General features: G+C 40.7%; 1 protein-coding gene across 3 annotated transcripts; it reads left to right on the forward strand.

Moving 5' to 3' along the window:
- Positions 1 to 115: 115 nt before the first annotated feature.
- On the forward strand, positions 116 to 18,308 carry kdm4ab (lysine (K)-specific demethylase 4A, genome duplicate b). Of its 3 annotated transcripts, none has more exons than XM_053438228.1 (23): positions 116 to 281; positions 1,555 to 1,716; positions 2,008 to 2,183; positions 2,519 to 2,633; positions 2,805 to 2,998; positions 3,684 to 3,733; positions 3,846 to 3,949; positions 4,056 to 4,193; positions 4,293 to 4,510; positions 5,149 to 5,315; positions 5,574 to 6,241; positions 6,615 to 6,722; positions 6,914 to 7,037; positions 7,860 to 8,029; positions 8,231 to 8,444; positions 9,162 to 9,241; positions 10,680 to 10,735; positions 13,298 to 13,406; positions 14,204 to 14,395; positions 15,474 to 15,644; positions 15,799 to 15,918; positions 16,220 to 16,312; positions 16,948 to 18,308. In XM_053438228.1, the coding sequence occupies exons 2-23, from the start codon at positions 1,576 to 1,578 to the stop codon at positions 17,083 to 17,085; spliced, it is 3,546 nt and encodes a 1,181-aa protein (XP_053294203.1). In that variant the 5' UTR covers positions 116 to 281; positions 1,555 to 1,575; the 3' UTR covers positions 17,086 to 18,308. The 3 variants fall into 3 exon arrangements, with proteins under 3 accessions (XP_053294203.1, XP_053294205.1, XP_053294204.1); XM_053438229.1 differs by lacking the exon at positions 116 to 281 and adding an exon at positions 429 to 761; XM_053438230.1 differs by lacking the exon at positions 6,615 to 6,722.
- Positions 18,309 to 18,504: the final 196 nt, after the last annotated feature.

Consider the following 18,504-nt stretch of genomic DNA (forward strand, 5'->3'; position numbering starts at 1 on the left):
TTTTGGTTAATTAATTCGACAATTTCATTCATTACAAATAACTTTGATTTGAACTGTGGAGCCATGAGAGCCACGCTGTGATTGGCTGAGCGTGTCCCATGCGTGTTGTGGTAAACAAGATCCGAGGAGCGTATGCTGGCGTAGACGTGCTAATGGAGGATCCTCTCAGGGGGCTGAGTTAGCGAGCTGTCTTCTGTCCCCTCTCCTCACTTCTGCTTTTTCACTGACCGCGAGGCGACTGCACCGCCGGGTACAACTTCTGAATCAACCGAGAGCAGGTGGTGAGTGTCCCCATGTCGAGTTATGTCACGGCCGCCGCGCACTGTTAGCTTCTCAACTCACAATGCTAGCCCGGTGGCTAAACTAGCCGGAACTGCTCTACAGCTAATGTCGGTGCAAGGGGTCGGGCGGAGTCTATTTCCTGGCACAGTCTCGCTTGACTTGGCCAATGGTGGTTTCACTGTTTGTATCTTCTACCAAACCCAACAACTGTCGAACTGAGCGTGTATTAATACTTAAGATGACATTGTGTAACTGATAAAGTGTATTGACAAGGACGTGGCTGCGGTTTCTGTGCAAGTTTGCGAACAGCTCACTGAGCGACTGAGTTGGACGGCACGTAATCAAGCCTAGGTGGAATATGTAACGCAGGAAGTAGTCCCATCCCGTCCTGATTCTAACGTGAACTAGCGAGCTAACGCTAGCTGTGGCTGCTGTTCTTCTTGGAGGCGTCGTGAATACACGTTGACAGACGCACGGTGGTAATGTAAACGTTTATTTGTGATGTCATGTACGTGGCTGCAACTAAATGGGATTTGAGCACCGTTGCTATGCTAGCAGGATAGCTAATGATGTGCTATGTGTCAGTGGATATTCGCTACCCGTAGCTCATGTTTCTGTAGCTGGTGAGCAGAGGAGCTAATGTTAGCTTCTGCACCTCAGGCCGAATTAAAGAGCCGCAGGTTTAACCAATCAGGGCCAGTGAAAGCTTCTCCCTGCCCCGTGCAGGCCAGCCCGTCCCCCGCTAATCCGAGGAGACCCCCACGGACATGTTACTCACTACAGACGCACAGAATTAGTTTGTATTATTTAATTAAGCCACAAAGATGCAGGTCACATTCTGACGCTAAGCTATTAAAGTTGTTTGGCTCTGTTATTTACGTTTCAAATCACTATATGTGGGTTGAAGCAGCATCAAATTGCACACACTCGTAAATATTAGTTCTACAAACATGGTTGATTTGTTTTCATCGATAATCAATTATTCTCTGATAAATTAAGGAAAGTGAAAAAAAAAAACTGTGTCCGCCCCCTGATCCGGCTCTGAAATGCTATATTTAATGGGTTCTTCCCTGACCAATGCCCCATCTCTCCACTACATTTTGTGGTAATCCCTCCACTAGGTTTGGGTCAATCCTTCTAAAGAACATAAAATAAACACAGACGAAAACATAACCTCCCTCGCTGAGGTTATGATGGAATAGTATATTCAAAACATAAATATATAAGGATGGCATATCATGAAATCACAGTTTCTCCATTTACAATGTACAGGCTTGGCCACTGAAGTTTGGGATGGCGTCTGACGTGGTTTCCCAAAACCATGGTTCCAAGGGGATCATGACTTTCTACCCGACTCCTGAGCAATTCAAGAACTTCAGCCGCTACATTGCTTATATTGAGTCCCAGGGAGCACATAAAGCAGGCATGGCTAAAGTGAGTACTGAAGTGCATATTTATGGTCACTCCATTGTGGAGTTAATAGGATTGTATGTGTTAGTACAAAAAGTAATTCCTCAAATGTAAAACTAAAAACTTAGAATAGCACAATATCCGTATCATCTGTTTGACGTTTCGTTATATTCTATTTCATGAACATGTCAACACTTGCTTGTCATATACCAGTACTTGTCATGGAAATGTAATGCTCCAACGTGTGCTTGTAGATGATCTTGAAATAGTGTTTAGAAAACAGAGTGATTCACTGTTAACTTCCCCCCCTGAAAGATTGTTCCACCAAAGGAATGGAAACCTCGACAATCTTATGATAACATAGATGACCTGGTGATACCAGCACCCATCCAGCAGGTGGTGACAGGCCAGTCGGGCCTTTTCACTCAGTACAACATTCAGAAGAAGTCAATGACCGTCAGAGAGTTCCGCAAGATTGCCAACAGTGACAAGTAAGAAGTGCAGATTTTTTATAATTTTAATGATTTTTTTTATTTACAGTTTAAATAACAATTTTTTAACTTTTTAACTTTAGAAGATTAAAATGAAACAAATATTCAAGAAAATATAATTTTCACATTTATGCTTTTTAGAAATCAGGTCATGATTTACTCACTTAGCTGTCTGTTCCCAGTAAAATCTATTTAAGCCTTCAGTCCTCAAATGTTTTTTTATGCCACTGTACTAGATAATCTGTCGTTGATACTTTCCACTGTTTAACATCTTCTGACACTGAAGTGCATTTATGGTGTTGTGACTAATTAACTGTTGCTAATTCCTTGTCTAGGTTCTGTAGTCCACATTATGATGACTTTGAGGAGCTGGAAAGGAAGTACTGGAAGAATGTGACATTTAATCCTCCAATCTATGGAGCAGATGTTAATGGAAGCCTGTATGACCCTGTGAGTTACCATCCTTTGAGAGTTCTTGATGTATTGAATATTTATCAGCAGTGATGGGTTCTCTGTGTTGACCTGATAAACCTAGGGCGCTGATTATGTTACCGATCAAATTGGGTTTTATCACCTTTATTTGTCATGTGTTGATCAGGTGTTGTTGTTGTCTTTCTGTAGGATGTCAAAGATTGGAACATTTGCCATCTGGACACCATCTTGGATACTGTTGAACATGAAAGTGGCATCACCATCGAGGGGGTTAATACACCCTACTTGTATTTTGGCATGTGGAAGACCACCTTTGCATGGCATACTGAGGACATGGACCTCTACAGTATTAACTACTTGCACTTTGGACAGCCCAAATCATGGTAAAAATACAAAGAGTTTTCTACTTGATAAGATGCATAATGAAATATTTGAATCTTTCCACATGCTTATAGAATTCTCATATTCCTCAAAAATGTTATGAAGTTGTTTTCGTACCTCTGCTTGAAACCTGTGGCAGGATGTCTGCTTTTAGCTCTGAACTAAACCTTATCTTCCACATGGAAATGTGTAATTTACATAAGTAAAGACCCTTTCACAACCAGAAGACAGGCTTCCTGTTTCACATCAATGACAGTACATCATTAAAGCAGCAGGGTGTCCTATCCCAGAATGCATTGGGTTTAAAAATACATTTTTACATTTGGCTCCTACTCCTTTTCTACTTGTTTATTAGAACATCAAAACACCACACTAACCAATAAAATCCAAATATTGAGTTGAACTGTTTGATGATGTTATGTTTGAAGTTGCCTAAACCAAGCCAGCAACTGTCCCAGCTACATTGAAAGAGCTCAAACCTTGCACACTTAAAGGAAATTTACTTAATTTAATGGCCTGACATAGCATTTAATAAGTAGACCAAGCAGTTAGCCAATCAGCTACTATAGGGGCACCACCAACTTACCGTCTGTCATATAAACAGTGTTGTAGTGGATGATGTCTTTGTTGTATTTGATCTAAGATCTATCTGTCAGTTTAATAAGAACTCTATTTGACTGTCTTCAGGTACTGTGTACCCCCAGAGCATGGGAAACGATTGGAGCGTCTGGCTCAAGGTAGGAGAGCAGTGGAATATTTTCTTTTATAAATCTTTTAACTGTACGAAGCTCCTGAACCTCAAAGTGATCTAATGTCAGTTCAAAATCCATCTGCAATTTTTTCTTTAAGGCTTCTTTCCTGGTAGTGCCCAAAATTGTGAGGCCTTTCTCCGGCACAAGATGACACTCCTCTCACCCTCTATCCTGAAGAAATATGGCATTCCGTTTGAAAAGGTAGGTGAAGAGTAACTGTTTGTTTGCATCTCCAACAGGGATCTGTCCCTATGGCTAAAAGCCAAATGTTTAAACCATAGTAAATGTTTTGTTACTTAATCCTCAGATAACTCAGGAGGCTGGCGAGTTCATGGTTACTTTCCCCTATGCCTATCATGCTGGTTTCAACCACGGCTTCAACTGTGCCGAGTCCACCAACTTTGCCACCGAGAGATGGATTGAATATGGCAAACAAGCAGTTTTGGTGAGAACTGCCAAACGGAAGCATAAGAGACTTGTTATCTTTCAAGTAAAAATGGAATACGTATTTTTAAGATTGAATTTACATCATTTGAATCTTTAGTGCTCCTGCCGTAAGGACATGGTGAAGATTTCCATGGATGTATTTGTGAAGAAGTTCCAGCCGGATCGTTACGAACAGTGGCTGGCAGGACGAAATGTACCCATCGACCACTCGCGACCCACCCCGGAGGCTAAGGAGTTCCTGGGGGACTCTTTCAGTGACATCCCCAGCAATAGTTGCTCAGTGGAGAACTCTGGAGAGGAAGGAGAGCGGAAGAGGTGAGTCAGTTGCAGCTGATAAAGAGTATCCTTGTGTATGAATGTGTCTTTTTGATGGATTATCCTGTGAGATTTAGTTCTTGTTTTGCACTTCCTTTTGGATATACTTCTGGGTGCGTCAGTCTTAAGCAACCTAAATAGTTTTGATAATTAAATTATTTAGAATTTTTTTTAATTCTGTTTTTGACATCAACTTATTTTTTGAAATTTTAGGGACGCAACCTCAAATATTATGTGTGTGTGCAAGAGCTTTAACTGAGGCACACATAGCTGAAGTCCAGTTTCACTTTCCTTGATATCCAGCAGATGGCAGTAACAACTCGTCAAGTGGTCTTTGAGTCCTCACAGCCTGACATGTCACCAAGATCCTCTCTCTATGTTATTAATTTCGATTCTCAACTTTTATTGCTTCAGTGATATGCATGTTCATCTTATTATCTATTCTGTAAAAGGAATACATCTTGGGGTTTTAGTGTTAAATATTTGTTTTAATCGGTATTTATAATAGATGAACAAAACATAATGGTTACATCCTGTATGTCCCCTACTGATTCATTTGTAAGTGAGCATGTACCGTACTTTGCTAATGAAAAGCTTTTCTGTTCTCTGCCCAATGTCTGTACCTGGTCTGTTCTCAGTATGACACAGAGGATAGAGACCAAGAGACACAGGGTGTGCCTGGAGGTTCCTAAGGAGGTTGCTCCCAAGGATGAAGATGAGGAAGAAGAGGAGCAGTATGGGAAACGTCCGAGGCTAAGCCTCATACCTCCACGTACTACTCCACAAGATGGCAGGAGAAATAAAGGTATTATTATCTGTTTCTTCATTTTACTAGTTCCTTATAGGGACCGGGTATTACCATTATATTAAGGATTTATCAAATATTCCCTCCTATTTAATAAACAAATCTCTAGATTTAGTGATGTACTATTTTATTTTGAATGTCTAAATTTTGCGTCAGTCTCATAGAAAGTTTCAGACACCGCTTTGCTTTTTGGAGAAAGAAATGCGAGTTCATATTTTATCCTGACTTCATGAAAAGACTTCTGACTTTAATTTACAGGTCCACCAAAATTGGTTGTCACGCCGACCAAGCTCACTTTAATGGATCCGTTTCACAGATGCTTGACCCAAAGTAACAGTGATGCAGGCCGTACGCCTCATTACACCAAGACTCGAGCACCTGCCATCTCCTCTCAGTCCCACACCAGAAACGGACATCTATCTACATCAGCACCTCCTGTATGGAGAGAAGCGTCAGCACAGCCTTCTCGCAAAATGGGGGTCGCCAGCCTGCTCTTCCACAGGACTTTGAGTCCAAAAGACGCTCTCCAGGTTCACAGCTACACTCTAGAAAAGCAGCGGCAACCTCACACACAGCTCCAGGTGCACAGCTATGCCAGAGAGCATCAGCCACGTCATCTACAGCACAAGTCCTACACACAGTCTCACACACAGGTACAGTCTTCATTTCAGTCCCCGAGCTGTGAAGCAGCAGAGCAACAGCAGGAATCTAAAATCATTTTTATCAAAATGGCACCAACTAAATTGGAGGCACAGAGTCCTGAGAAGCAGGACCAGGAGGAGGACACACCCGAAATATCTACGTCCGTTGAGGCTCAGCCTAAAGTGGAGGAGCCAGAAGTTGAGCCCGAGTCTGCTTCCCCTCAGGTTCACCCACCACCACCGCTGAGCAACGTGGGGAAAGAATTTCCCCAAAACAAGCGAAAGGTTTGTGTTCGTATATTTCTTACAGACTCATGGAAGGATCTGACATAGTCTGTGTGCATGAGTGGCATATGCATGTTTTAGCACAGATCATGGTGTATAGTGCATTCACTGTCTGCGGTTCACCCTCTTCTTACTTTGCAATACAGATGTTTAAGTCTGCATTAAGGGAAAATACAGCTACACTTTTTGAAAGCTCTGTACTGATGCAATTTCCTTGCATGGTGTTTTGCATACTAATCTCTTCCAGCTCAGTTGACCACTAACAAAATAATTTTGGATGATTTTATCTGGTGGTCGCAGAAAACTGTTTATCAGGCATTATTCTGCAATACACCACAAAGTTTGGATGTTAATAATGCTGTTCAAACTACAGAGTAACCAATGCCCGCTTGCTGATTCTGGCATTACCATCCTGAGAGACACCATTCCTCTCCAGGAACCAGATTACAAAGAGACGAAGGTGGTCCCTCAGAATCATCAAGTAAGTAGCTGTCTGCTGTGATCAAGATCTCAAAAAGGATGATTAGACCTAATGATTACCAGGAAATGAATGCATACAGTACAGAGCTCTCAACATGCCTCAAATAGGGAAACTTCATAGCAGCTGATGTTTAAGTAGACTGTTTTTGATACTGTATTGTTCTTGTTTTTAATTTGTGTTTTGTTCTACAGTTATTGCTCCAGCAGGTGTCAGAGGAGCAGTCGTACTGCAAGCCAGTGGCGAAGCAGCCACAGGAACAGCTCTGTAAGCTGCCTCGCCACCACCCTCTAATCAAAGAGGTGCACAGTGATGATGGTGAGCACAACATTGATCCTAGTTAGTTTATTGTCTATAGTTCATTAATAGTACCTTGAATTTACTGAAAAATTATCTCATGATATCAGGCTGAGTCCGGCTTGGATACATTTTTTAAATCTTACACCCACAAAGCCCAAACTGGACCTAACCCGTTAGCTCCAAGTCAAATATGGACAGTCCCTGACCAGTTAACATATGACATGCAACCCATCCGTCACCCATGATTAAAACACATGTTACAGACACTCGCATCGTCTGCAGTGGCTGAGTTGTGTTCTTGTGAAAGTATCTGTCTATTGTTGCAGCACCTCTTATCCTGCAGCTGTCTGTTCCTGCCGAGACAATGTGTCTAGCTTGTGGCTATCACAAAGCTAATACTTTGTTGTGGCAACAAAGCCATTGAGAACATATTCACTACTGGCTGTTTCTGTCTTATAACTAGCCAGCACCATTAAAATGCACTGGCTAGTTTGGTGCTAGTTGTGACAGTTAATTGAGCTGAAGTTAAGTGGTCAGAGGTGCTGTAATCGGCTTTCACAATAAAATAAACCCTTGTGGATGACTAGGTTCCACATTAGCTAATTTAGATGTTAAATATCACGCAATGTTTAAAATTTGCCATTTCTCCAGAAAATATAGATATTTAAGTTGCCGTAAAAAATTTTGAGAATTTATTTAGATATTTTTTACCAATCAGAACTTTTTTGAGAGTTACCCCTCTGTGACTGACCTGGTAGAGGACTAAAATATCAAGTTCTGACCCTATCTTGTATGATTTCTAATGTTGATAATGTTTTTTCCCCCTTCTCTCATATGTAGAATTGTTTGTAGATGTGGAGTTCGAACAAGAGGAGGAGTGGGCGAAGCCACTAACCCAGCTGTGGCAGTGTCGGCCTTATAACCATGAGGCAGAGAAGGAGTACAACAAGAGCATGGGGCAGCAGGCCCCCTACTGCTCCATTTGCCTAATCTTCCACACTCACCATCAAGTGAGAACTAAAAAATGTCATGTGGTCATAAAACTACTTCTGTTTAATCATAATTGTTATTCACACCCTTTTCCATCTGTATTTATTCATAGTTTATCAATACTGGCATTTATGTTAAAAAACCAATAGAAAATAATGCAATGGCTGTTGGAAATCATAAATAAACAAGCACCTGGATGTTTTCTTTTTTTCCCGCTCAAGTCTGAGTCCAGTAGTGGGAGTTCTACTATCAAGTTAGTGAACCGCCGAGGTGGCCGCCAATGGTCCAAACCGCTCATCCCTGAAATGTGTTTCAACACCCAAACCAGCAAGACCAATGAGATTGAGGAGGGACAGCTGTCGAACCCTCACATGGGAGAGGACGGGACCAGCCTGCTAGTCAGTTGTGCTAAGTGCTACGTCCGTGTGCACACCAGTAAGCTCAGTTTTTTGTATCTTTTGGGGGCGGGGTTTAAGGAGCGAATATGTACACATTACAGTGGCTGCATTCACATAAAGGCAAAATAAGGAAATGTCCCTTTTAAGCAATGGACAAGGATTCAGGAACGTATGTCAAAGAAGAACAAATTCAAGAATGTAAATGGTTTAAATTTTGTAAGAGCAAAAGAAACTAAAACATTAACTCCAACATACCTAGGCAACTACCTAAAACAGACGTTTTCCTGAAGCGAGATGGGTGGTGAAATCCCTAGTGGATTTTAGCTGCCTTACACTTCTCCCATACATTGTTGAATTTCTTGCGTTGAGGTTTTATGAAATATATTGTAAATACAACACATTCAGTTACTCTGAAAAGTACTGTTACAGTTGTATCAAAAACAGCATTAAAGGCCATATGTGCATTATGGATGAATACATAAACACAACTGTGGAACATTAAATTATTCAGCAATCAGTGCAAACAGCTCTTGCACACACAGCACAAATTTGTTGTTTTGCTGAATAAAGTGGTGTTGGTAGTTAAGTTAAAGTTGAGCTTTCTTTGCAATTCTTTCTTACTTTAATCATGCCGCTTGAAAAATATTTAATAAATCTTGCTCTTGAAAAATACTCAGCCCAACATGATAACAAGCTGAGAAATCAAGCACCAGAGGACTTAGTGTGTGACTTGTACATTTCTCTTCCTGTTCAGGTTGCTATGGTGTGTCTGGTGATGCAACAGAGCTGGACGATTGGCTGTGTGCTCGCTGTGAGGCTAATGCCATCACCGAGGTCAGTTCATTGGTCCCAAATGTCTACACAAATTTTTTTTTCACTGTTTGTCATATTGAGAAGAGACACATTCATAAATACAACGGTAGAGTTGGTTTTTCCCATTCCACTGTCATGAAATCATGAAAAGGCGTAAACAGAAAAAAATTACTTTGAAAAGCCAAGAGATGTTAATGGTACATCTGTGTTTTAATTAAGTTTCAGTCAAAAATAAACCTTTTCCTGATGAATATAATGTACTGGCCTTAGATGTGCAATATCTACAGTAGTGCAAAATTTTGATGTAAATTATGTTTGGGTTTCAGTTAGTTTTGATTATGTTGGCAGGGCTGCTTACCTGATTCTCTTACACTGTAACAGGGGAAACATTGGGTTTGAGACAGGCTCAGCTAGTTTTCTCTCAGGCTCTAACAGAAAATTGCATCCTGTGACTGAAGTCTGCCGGTCTGTTTTTCTGATTTCCACAGTAAAAAAAAAAGCTTCAAGGATAATTCACCCAAAAATGAAACTTCACTCATGTGGTCACCACTTGTGTGGTGGAGGGGTGGGTGAAGTGTCCACAAAACACTTTTTAGGATTAAACAGCATTGCAGCAAAATCCAATATAATTTAAGTAAATGTCAACCACTCCTTCAAAGATAAATAAAAACAGAAAGAAATGTAAAATCCCTCAATACTGCTCCTGTGGTGTCATACAAGTGTCCAGAGGCCACCAAGTACATTTACACCACGGTTTTGTCTAAATGTCCTCTGTGATCCACACACAAATGTGGCTCTGGAAGAGGATAGCAGCAGACATTTAGGCTAAAAACATGCTGGAAATGACGCCGTTTTTGAGTTTGAAGAATTAGTCAACATCCATTCAATTGTATTGCTACAATGCTGTTTGTCTCATGTTGGAAACATGGCTCCTTTGTTCTGAGGTTGTTCCATTCCTTTGGGTGTCATTGGTTGGGGGGGGGGGGGGGGGGGATTTGTTTTTCCCAACCTTGTTTGTAAAATGTATCTTTTACATTTCCTTTGCCTTTAGCATTTCTGTCTGCTCTGAAAAATAGACACACATTCTGGGAATATGGCCAAGTAGTGACACAAACACTTGCCCACCAGTAGCGACATCAGCGTTCATCTCTCTCGAACCCCCTCTCTGAACCTGGCCACTCATTACTGAGTCGGTTCACTTACTTTTACAACAATCATAATACTACACAACACAACAACTTGGACACATTGAAAGGCTAAAGAATAAAAATGTGCTTTTAGATTACTTTTGAAAATTTCTATTGAGGAGGAGAATCAGATGATGGGAGGGTTCCAGAGTTTTGGGGCTGAGATGGAGAAAGCTAATAATTTAGCGTTATATAGCCGGTATATCTCAGTCGGTTATCACCGTTTAAGCTATTAAACATACATTTTCATTGTTGTGTGTTTCTTCCCTTAGGACTGCTGTCTGTGTTCCCTCAGAGGTGGAGCTCTGCAGAGAGCCAACAATGACAAGTAAGTAATACAGCAGGTAATAGTGCAACCACCATAGAGAAGAATTGGCTCCATTATTATTTTCAGGATTGCAACATGAGGGCACTCTAAAGATGTCTGTGATACTAAGCTGCTATCATATCTTGTTGATAATGCTTCATTTGGAAGAAGTAGAATATATAAAAAAACTGCAGATTTCTACCAGGGGCCTCTTTTCATTTAGTTTGACCGGAGTAACTCCGCCTGTTTCTTCAGTCGTTTACTGCCGAGGTCCATCTGCTGGATCAAGCACCCCAAGCTAAATGCACACACACAAACAACACGCATAGGATATAAAAAGTCTACACACCCCTGTTAAAATGCAAGGTTTTTGTGACGTAAACAAATGAGACGAAGATAAATCCTGTCTGAACTTTTTCACCTTTAATGTGACCTTTTACGTGAACATTTCAATTGAAAAAACAAACTGAAATCTTTTAGAGGGAACAATACAAATAAAAAACGAAAATAATGTGGTTGCATAAGTGTGCACACCCTCTTATAACTGGGGATGTGGCTGTATTTAAAGTTAACCAATCACATTCAAACTCATGTTAAATAGTAGTCTGTACACACCTACCATCATTTACAGTGACTCTGATTAATCCTAAATAAAGTTCAGCTGTTCTAGTAGGATTTTCCTGACATTCTCTTAGTTGCAACTTACAGCAAGAGCCTTGGTTCGCAGAGAGCTTCCTAAGCATTAAAGGGATCTCATTATTGAAAGGCATCGGTCAGGAGAAGGGTACAAAATAATTTCCAAGGTATTAGATATACCACGAAACACAGTGAAGACAGCCATCATCAAGTGGCGAAAATATGGCACAACATTGACATTACCAAGAACTGGACATCCCTCCAAAATTGATGAAAAGACCAGATGAAAACCGGTCAGGGAGGCTTCCAAGAGGCCGACAGCAACATTAAAGGAGCTGCAGGAATTTCTGGCAAGGACTGGCTGTGTACTACATGTGACAACAATCTTCCGTAGTCTTCATATGTTTGGGCTATGGGGCAGGGTGGCAAGACAGAAGCTTTTCTTACCAAGAAAAACATCCAAGTCCGGCTAAATTTTTGCAAAAACATACATGAAGTCTCCAAAAGCATGTGGGGAAATGTGTTATGGTCTTATGAAACCGATGTTCAACTTTTCGGCCATAATTCCAAAAGGTATGTTTGGCGCATAAACAACACTGCACATTCACCCAAAGAACACCCTACCCACAGTGAAGCATGGTGGTGGCAGCATCATGCTTTGGGGCTGTTTTACTTCAGCTGGAACAGGGGCCTTAGTCAAGGTGGAGGAAATTATGAACAGTTAAGAAAAACCAGTCAGTTTTGGTACAAAACCTTCAGGCTTCTGTTAGAAAGCTGAAGATGAAGAGGAATTTCACCTATCGACATGACAATGACCCAAAGCATACATCCAAATCAACAAAAGCATGGCTTCACTAGAAGAAGATTCATGTTTTGGAATGACCCAGCCAGACCCCAGACCTGATTCCAATTGAACATCTGTGGGGTGATCGGAAGAGGGCTGTGCACAGGAGATGTGCTCGTAATTTAACAGATTTGGAGCCCTTTTGCAAAGAAGAGTGGGAAAATATTGCCAAGATGTGCCATGCTATTAGACTCCTACCCCAAAAGACTGAGGGCTGTAATAAAATTAAAAGGTGCCTCAACAAAGTATTAGGTTAAGGGTGTGCACACTTATGCAACCAGGTTATGGTAAGTTTTATATTTTTAATTTTTCCTCCTAAAATAGATTGTTTTTCAACTGAATTGGTCACATTAAAGGTGGAAAAAGTTTGGACAGGCTTTATCTTTGTCTCATTTGTTTACATCACAAAAACCTTGAAATTGAACAGGGGTGTGTAGACTTTTTATATCCACTGTATAGACAGATGTGTATTTTTTACTATCTCATGTTGACCAAAGTAGCTATCATGCTGAAAACTGTCTCTGAGAAAACTGCTGAGGTAGACAGGGCGGAAAGTGTGGGAGTTGAATTTACTCTTCAAAAGGTCAAGAAGGTTCTTACACTCTGGTAGTCATGAATTGAGGGAATTTGTGTTTGAAGCTTCTTGATTATTTACTCAACAATTTTGCTGATTTTAATTTAGAATAAAATTGGCATTGATTATATTATTTGTAAATATATATTTGTCACTTTGTAAAAAGTCTAATTCTCGAAGTTCCAACGTGGTCCTTGTAGTAATAGATTCTTACGGTGTATACAACCAAGGCCAGAAGTATTTGGACAGTTACAAAGATGTTTTTATCTCAGGCTTTATGTTGTACATTCATTTTGAAATAAGTAAATTAATGGATACTACACTGGTGTCTCAGCTTTAATATAGGTTACATCAATGTAGAAAAAAAGTGTGGGAGATCTTGCTCTTCAAATAGAACCAAATGGGTTCAAGCCTCATTTGGCACTTGGCTACTAAATGATTGTGGTGCAGCTGTGTGTGTGCAGAAACACTTGGCCCTGGACGTTGAACTATTTGTCCTGAATTGACTTCATGTTTGTCTTTTACACAGGTGGGTTCATGTGCTGTGTGCCATCACTGTGCTGGAAGCATGCTTTGTCAACATCACTGAGCGGAGCCCCATCGACCTCTCTACAATACCACTGCCACGGTTCAGACTGGTAGGTCCCCTAATAGTTTGGGTTGTATGTTTGATCTGAGGTTAATAGGTTCCTGCATGGGGTACTTCCTGTTGATTTTTGTTTTATAACCAAAATATTGGAATTAAACGGCGACCTTGCTTTTTAGCTCTGTTTCTCATTAAAAAAGTTCTTTGATACATATATTGACTGTCAGCAAATACTACATTGATTTAATGTGGTTGCAACCAAGCCTATTAACTTGTTTTTGTTGCATTCCACTCTTATCATTCATATAATTTCTGCTTTTTCTTTTGGCATGATTAGTTAATTCCCATTTGCTACTGCCAAACACTTCAGGCCAATACATAAATGCGATTCTTAGTAAACAAGGGTGTACTGTGTGTGCGTCTGGTTGTGATGCTCCGTGAGGACAAGCACATCTCCAAAGTGAAACTGATATCCAGTCATAAGGCTATCCTTACAGTTCCGCTTCTCACCAAAACGAACTAACTTGACTCACAATAGTCGGCTTTGTTTCCATTGTTTTAGGCCTCGATCTCAGTGGGTCCACTTCTAAATAAGTACATAGGATGTGAGGAGCCAATCAAAAGGAAGCTGTGTAATTTCCTTCCAACATATCTGTCCTCCAGTTTACGTCTGTCTGCATCTTTTAATTCCCTTGATATTTAGTTTTTTTTGGTCTCATCCTCCTCCCCACTGGGCTTGCTTCCTTTCTCCTCCTTGACTTCCTCCGTACATCCTTTAACTTCAACCTGCTATCTCCTCCTCCTGACCTCCATTCACCCTTCTCGCCTGTGTCTTTGTCACCCTGGTAGAAGTGTGTGTACTGCAGGAAACGGATAAAGAGGGAAGTGATGGGCTGCTGTGTCCAGTGCTCCCACGGGCGCTGCTCCACAGCATTTCACCCCACATGTGCTCAGGCAGCCGGGGTCCTCATGCACCCAGATGACTGGCCCTTCGTAGTCTTCATCACCTGCAACAGACACAAAACGCCTGTCATACCTGAGGTAACATAGTAAAAAAAATACTTAAAAGCCAATACTTATTTATTAGATGCAAAGCTAACTTAACATTTGCATTACTTCATGTAGTTGTGCCAATTTGATTACAAGCTGTTGCTCTGTGTCTGAACTCTGTGCACAAGTCACAATGAGATGTTTAGCTGAAAGGGAAGCTGGCAAATTAGTAATGTAATGATCATATGCCCTTTCTCTGTTTCGAGACCCGGCGTTCATGTTGTAGGAAATGCCCAAGTTTATCCATGCTTATTCTGTGTTTACTTCTGGGAGTACAAATCGCAGCATTTCCACTTTAGGAAATTTCCCAGGGAAATGGGAACCTCTGCAGGAACAAGGACCGGCATCTTAGTTAAGATCATGGGAAATCTTTTACCCACCAAAAGTCCCTGCTTGAGGGACTAGTTTAAAAGGAACCTTTACAGCTCACACTGCTGAAGATGCCTGATTGGTCGAGTACTCCTTTAGTCTTTCATTTCAGCCGATCCATCACAGCAATAGCTTATAAAAATCTGTGTCTTTAAGAGCGTTTTGGGCATTTTCTAATATGTTTTGATAGAAGGGCTCTTATCATTGTAATCATGACAAACAACCGCTCAACTTGACAATTTTACTGTTTTTGTTGTGTTGCTTGATAAAGCTTCATTCTTGTTGTATCGTCTTCTGCATTACTGCCAGCTGGTGGACTGGAGCTTGTTGATACATCATCAGGTTGCCTCATGTCCCCTTCTAAGATACCTTGATAAAGGTTCCTGTGACTAAAAGTTATGGGTACTTTTCGAACAAATAGTAGTAGTAATAGTTACCTTGGTTCATTCTTGGAGGGAGACAGATCCGGTTGCTCCTATCAGAGGCACTCGTTCCATGAACTTTGTTCCATGAAGCAGAGAGAGCAGCATATTTTCATTTACAAATGACTGACTAAATGTTGTTTTAGCCACTATAGTAATCTAATCTTTGTAGACCTGTGATGTTTAATACTCTATAAACACTGTCTTGTCTTTCCTGTGACATAAACCCATTTGTGATCATGAACATTTCATACAAACATTCTGTTTCTGTCCTTTAGCGCAACAAGGCATCAATGAGGGAGTTGACTGTAGGACAGAAGGTGATCTGTAAATACAGAAATACCCGCTACTACCACAGTGACGTGGTGGAACTGACCACAGCCTCCTTCTATGAGGTTGTTTTCGATGACGGGTCTTACAGCGATAACCTTTTCCCTGAGGACATCGAGGTTAGTAAAAATAACCTTTTTTAGTAACTATGGGTAGTGGATCACAGAAATTCAAGTGCCGGATATAAGCCACAGCAGCTAAAGTTTCCTCAGATCATTTTCCATATATCTAATGTACAGCCTGAGTTCACCGCTTGCTGTGATGCGTTTACAGAACCGTGACTGCGTCCGTCTCGGTCCACCCACTGAAGGTGATCCTGTTCAAGTGCGATGGACAGATGGGCTGATATACGGAGCCAAATTTGTAGCATCACACTCCATCCCTATGTACCTGGTAAACTCTCCCCTCCCTCTGAGTCTCTGACTTGCATATACTGTATCTAACAGGGTTACTCAGTTTGTCAAAACCATATCACAGGAACTGGGTTATGTTCCTCAATCTAAATCTGTGGGTGGCCTTTGTGTTTTAAAAATTAACTGTTGGGAGCATGTGTATTAAGGGCTGAAGTTCCAGTCAGATAGAATGAGTCTTTTAAAGCAGCATAGATGCAAATACATGTGGTTGAATTTGAATGCACATCATTTGAATGTCAATGGATAACTTGTACTTTTTTGTACCTTTTGTGTACATTAAGGTCGAGTTTGAGGATGGATCACAAATCTCTGTCAAGCGAGAGGACATCTACTCTTTGGATGAGGATCTGCCTAAACGAGTCAAGTCACGAATGGTAAATTTAAATCTCATTTTTGGCAAAGAAGAAGTTCAATGATGTTGGAATCTTAACATTTATATACCTGAGGCAACTGGTGCATGTATATACAGTCACTTTTATGACTGGTTGCATGATTCTCCAACTAGAGCCGGATTAAATGTCTGTTTTCTCTATGATGTCATAGTATTCAAGATGTGACTAATGAAGTGCATTGAGACTCAATGAAATGCTCTTGGGAAAGGCATTATAAGAAATAAAGTTTGTGAAAGATGCATTTCAGACATTGGCTGACTGTCTATGCAACATATAGTAGCTGTTCTTCAGTGACGAAAAGATGATAACAATGAAGAAGATTCAGACACATGAAGGAGACATGTTTGAGGAGGAAGGAGAGAGCGAGAGCTCAGCGATGTTCCTGGCTTTTTTTCATTTAGAAAAAACAAATGAATTTACAATGAAAGCCAAATGTTTTTAATTGCATGCCTATCTGCTTAGGAGACAGAGAAACTCAAGTTTTTCTGTTAACGCTCAAGTGGTACAATTTTATTTCATGCCTCAGGTCTTATTGGGTTGAATTAGGCAATTATGTGATTGAGATCTGTAACAATAATAAGCGCTGATTTTCTCTACCTGTTGTGTTTGTTCCTCAGTCCGTGGCGTCAGACATGCGTTTTGAGCTCTTCTCACAGAGCGGCGTCAAGCAGAACTCCAAAAGGCAACGGGTCATCAGCTCTCGATATAGAGGGGACTACATTGAGCCCGTCATTTACAGAACCATCATGGAGTAATGGCATTTCTCTCACCTCCTGCTTTCCATCAGCACCGCTTCTTCTCTTCCACCTCATCAACTCACCACGGAGAGCTAGAAGTCCTCCCTGCTTCTGGATATTGCTGATAGGAACGGCCACTCCATCCTCAACCTCCTCTTCCACAGCCTGTCTGGCTACATAGTTATAAACTACGGCTGGGACTTTAGATGACTTTTGTTTGCATTGTATACATACCTGTAAGACCCCTGTTTTACATCGAACTCCCTCTCATTTAGATTTATTCTTTTTCTCAGGATGAAGCCATGCAGTGATAATTAAATATGGAAAGTGTTGTGCTACCTACCTGAGGCAGGATGTTTACTTTTTCTCCACCACCAAATTTAGAAGTAAACACATGGTTGACAATGGACAGTTTTCCTAGTACAGATATTTCTTCTGCTCTTGACTAAGACTCATTTTATTTTCATAATTATTGTCATTTCCAGTGCTTGGTAATGTGGCTTTAAAGGAAGTGCGATAATGGGTCAGTTTTTTTGTTTTTTTTTCATCGAAGACAAAAGTCATAACTGTACAATTTTAGCCAATCAGCTGTTGACTACCACCTACAATAAAACAATATAACTGATCAATTCGATTCTGTTTTGACCCCAAAGAAATGAAGTGATGCATTCAGGTCCCATGCTGAGGCATCTGTAGATTGTACCAGTCTCTTCATGCATCACATTAACATGATTCACAAGCCTTTCTTCTCATAGGAACTTCAGTGTGCATCTACTGTGAAGAGAACTAGATGTGCGTTAGTGGCCCGAGCCTTACATTTGAAAGGGTCAAGCGTACTTTGGTTTTCCTAAAGCTCTAGGTTTATCTAAGACTTGTAATTATTGTTATTATACTTTATTTATGCGAGTGCATTACATTTGAGAACAAAACTATTTTTGTCATGTCCTTTTCACGATCTGTAGAAAACCTGAGATGTATTTATATTTATTATATTGATTGGTTTCTGTTTAAATTTGTAGGCTCGCCTTTCCTTAACTGGAATTGAAGGTGTGAATAATCTGACTCAAGTCCCTCTTTAAGCAAAAGCACTTCTTGTAACCTGCTGCTGTGGGATGCATTTTATTTCTTGACATTTGAACTCCTGAGTTTAGATTGTGTGTGTTTTTGATCAACTTCAGCTTAGAGACAAATGTTACCAGGTCATAGTTTGATCCCAAATAAACAACCCCACTGTAACAGGATGACTTTCAGATTTCATTGATGCAAGTTTTTCTTTCATGTCCAGTCCCTTGTATCTTCTTTGAAATAGTCTTTAGTGTTTTATGAAAAGATGCTGGCTGCAGGCGACACCTGGCTGCTTCTGTCCATGTCATGGTGACTGTTGTGTATTTGGTTTCATTTGGGCTTATGTCCAAGGCGGCGTTACATCTGTGTACT

This window comes from Pleuronectes platessa, chromosome 13 (genome assembly GCF_947347685.1).
Source record: "Pleuronectes platessa chromosome 13, fPlePla1.1, whole genome shotgun sequence".
NCBI classification, from domain to species: domain Eukaryota; kingdom Metazoa; phylum Chordata; class Actinopteri; order Pleuronectiformes; family Pleuronectidae; genus Pleuronectes; species Pleuronectes platessa.

Excerpts from the sequence above, each read along its gene's own strand:
- kdm4ab (XM_053438228.1), top strand. The coding sequence starts at position 1,576 with ATGGCGTCTGACGTGGTTTCCCAAAACCATGGTTCCAAGGGGATCATG. Across the intron at positions 3,734-3,845 it reads ATTGGAGCGTCTGGCTCAAG|GCTTCTTTCCTGGTAGTGCC; the intron begins GTAGGAGAGCAG and ends TTTTTCTTTAAG. Across the intron at positions 9,242-10,679 it reads AGGCTAATGCCATCACCGAG|GACTGCTGTCTGTGTTCCCT; the intron begins GTCAGTTCATTG and ends TTCTTCCCTTAG.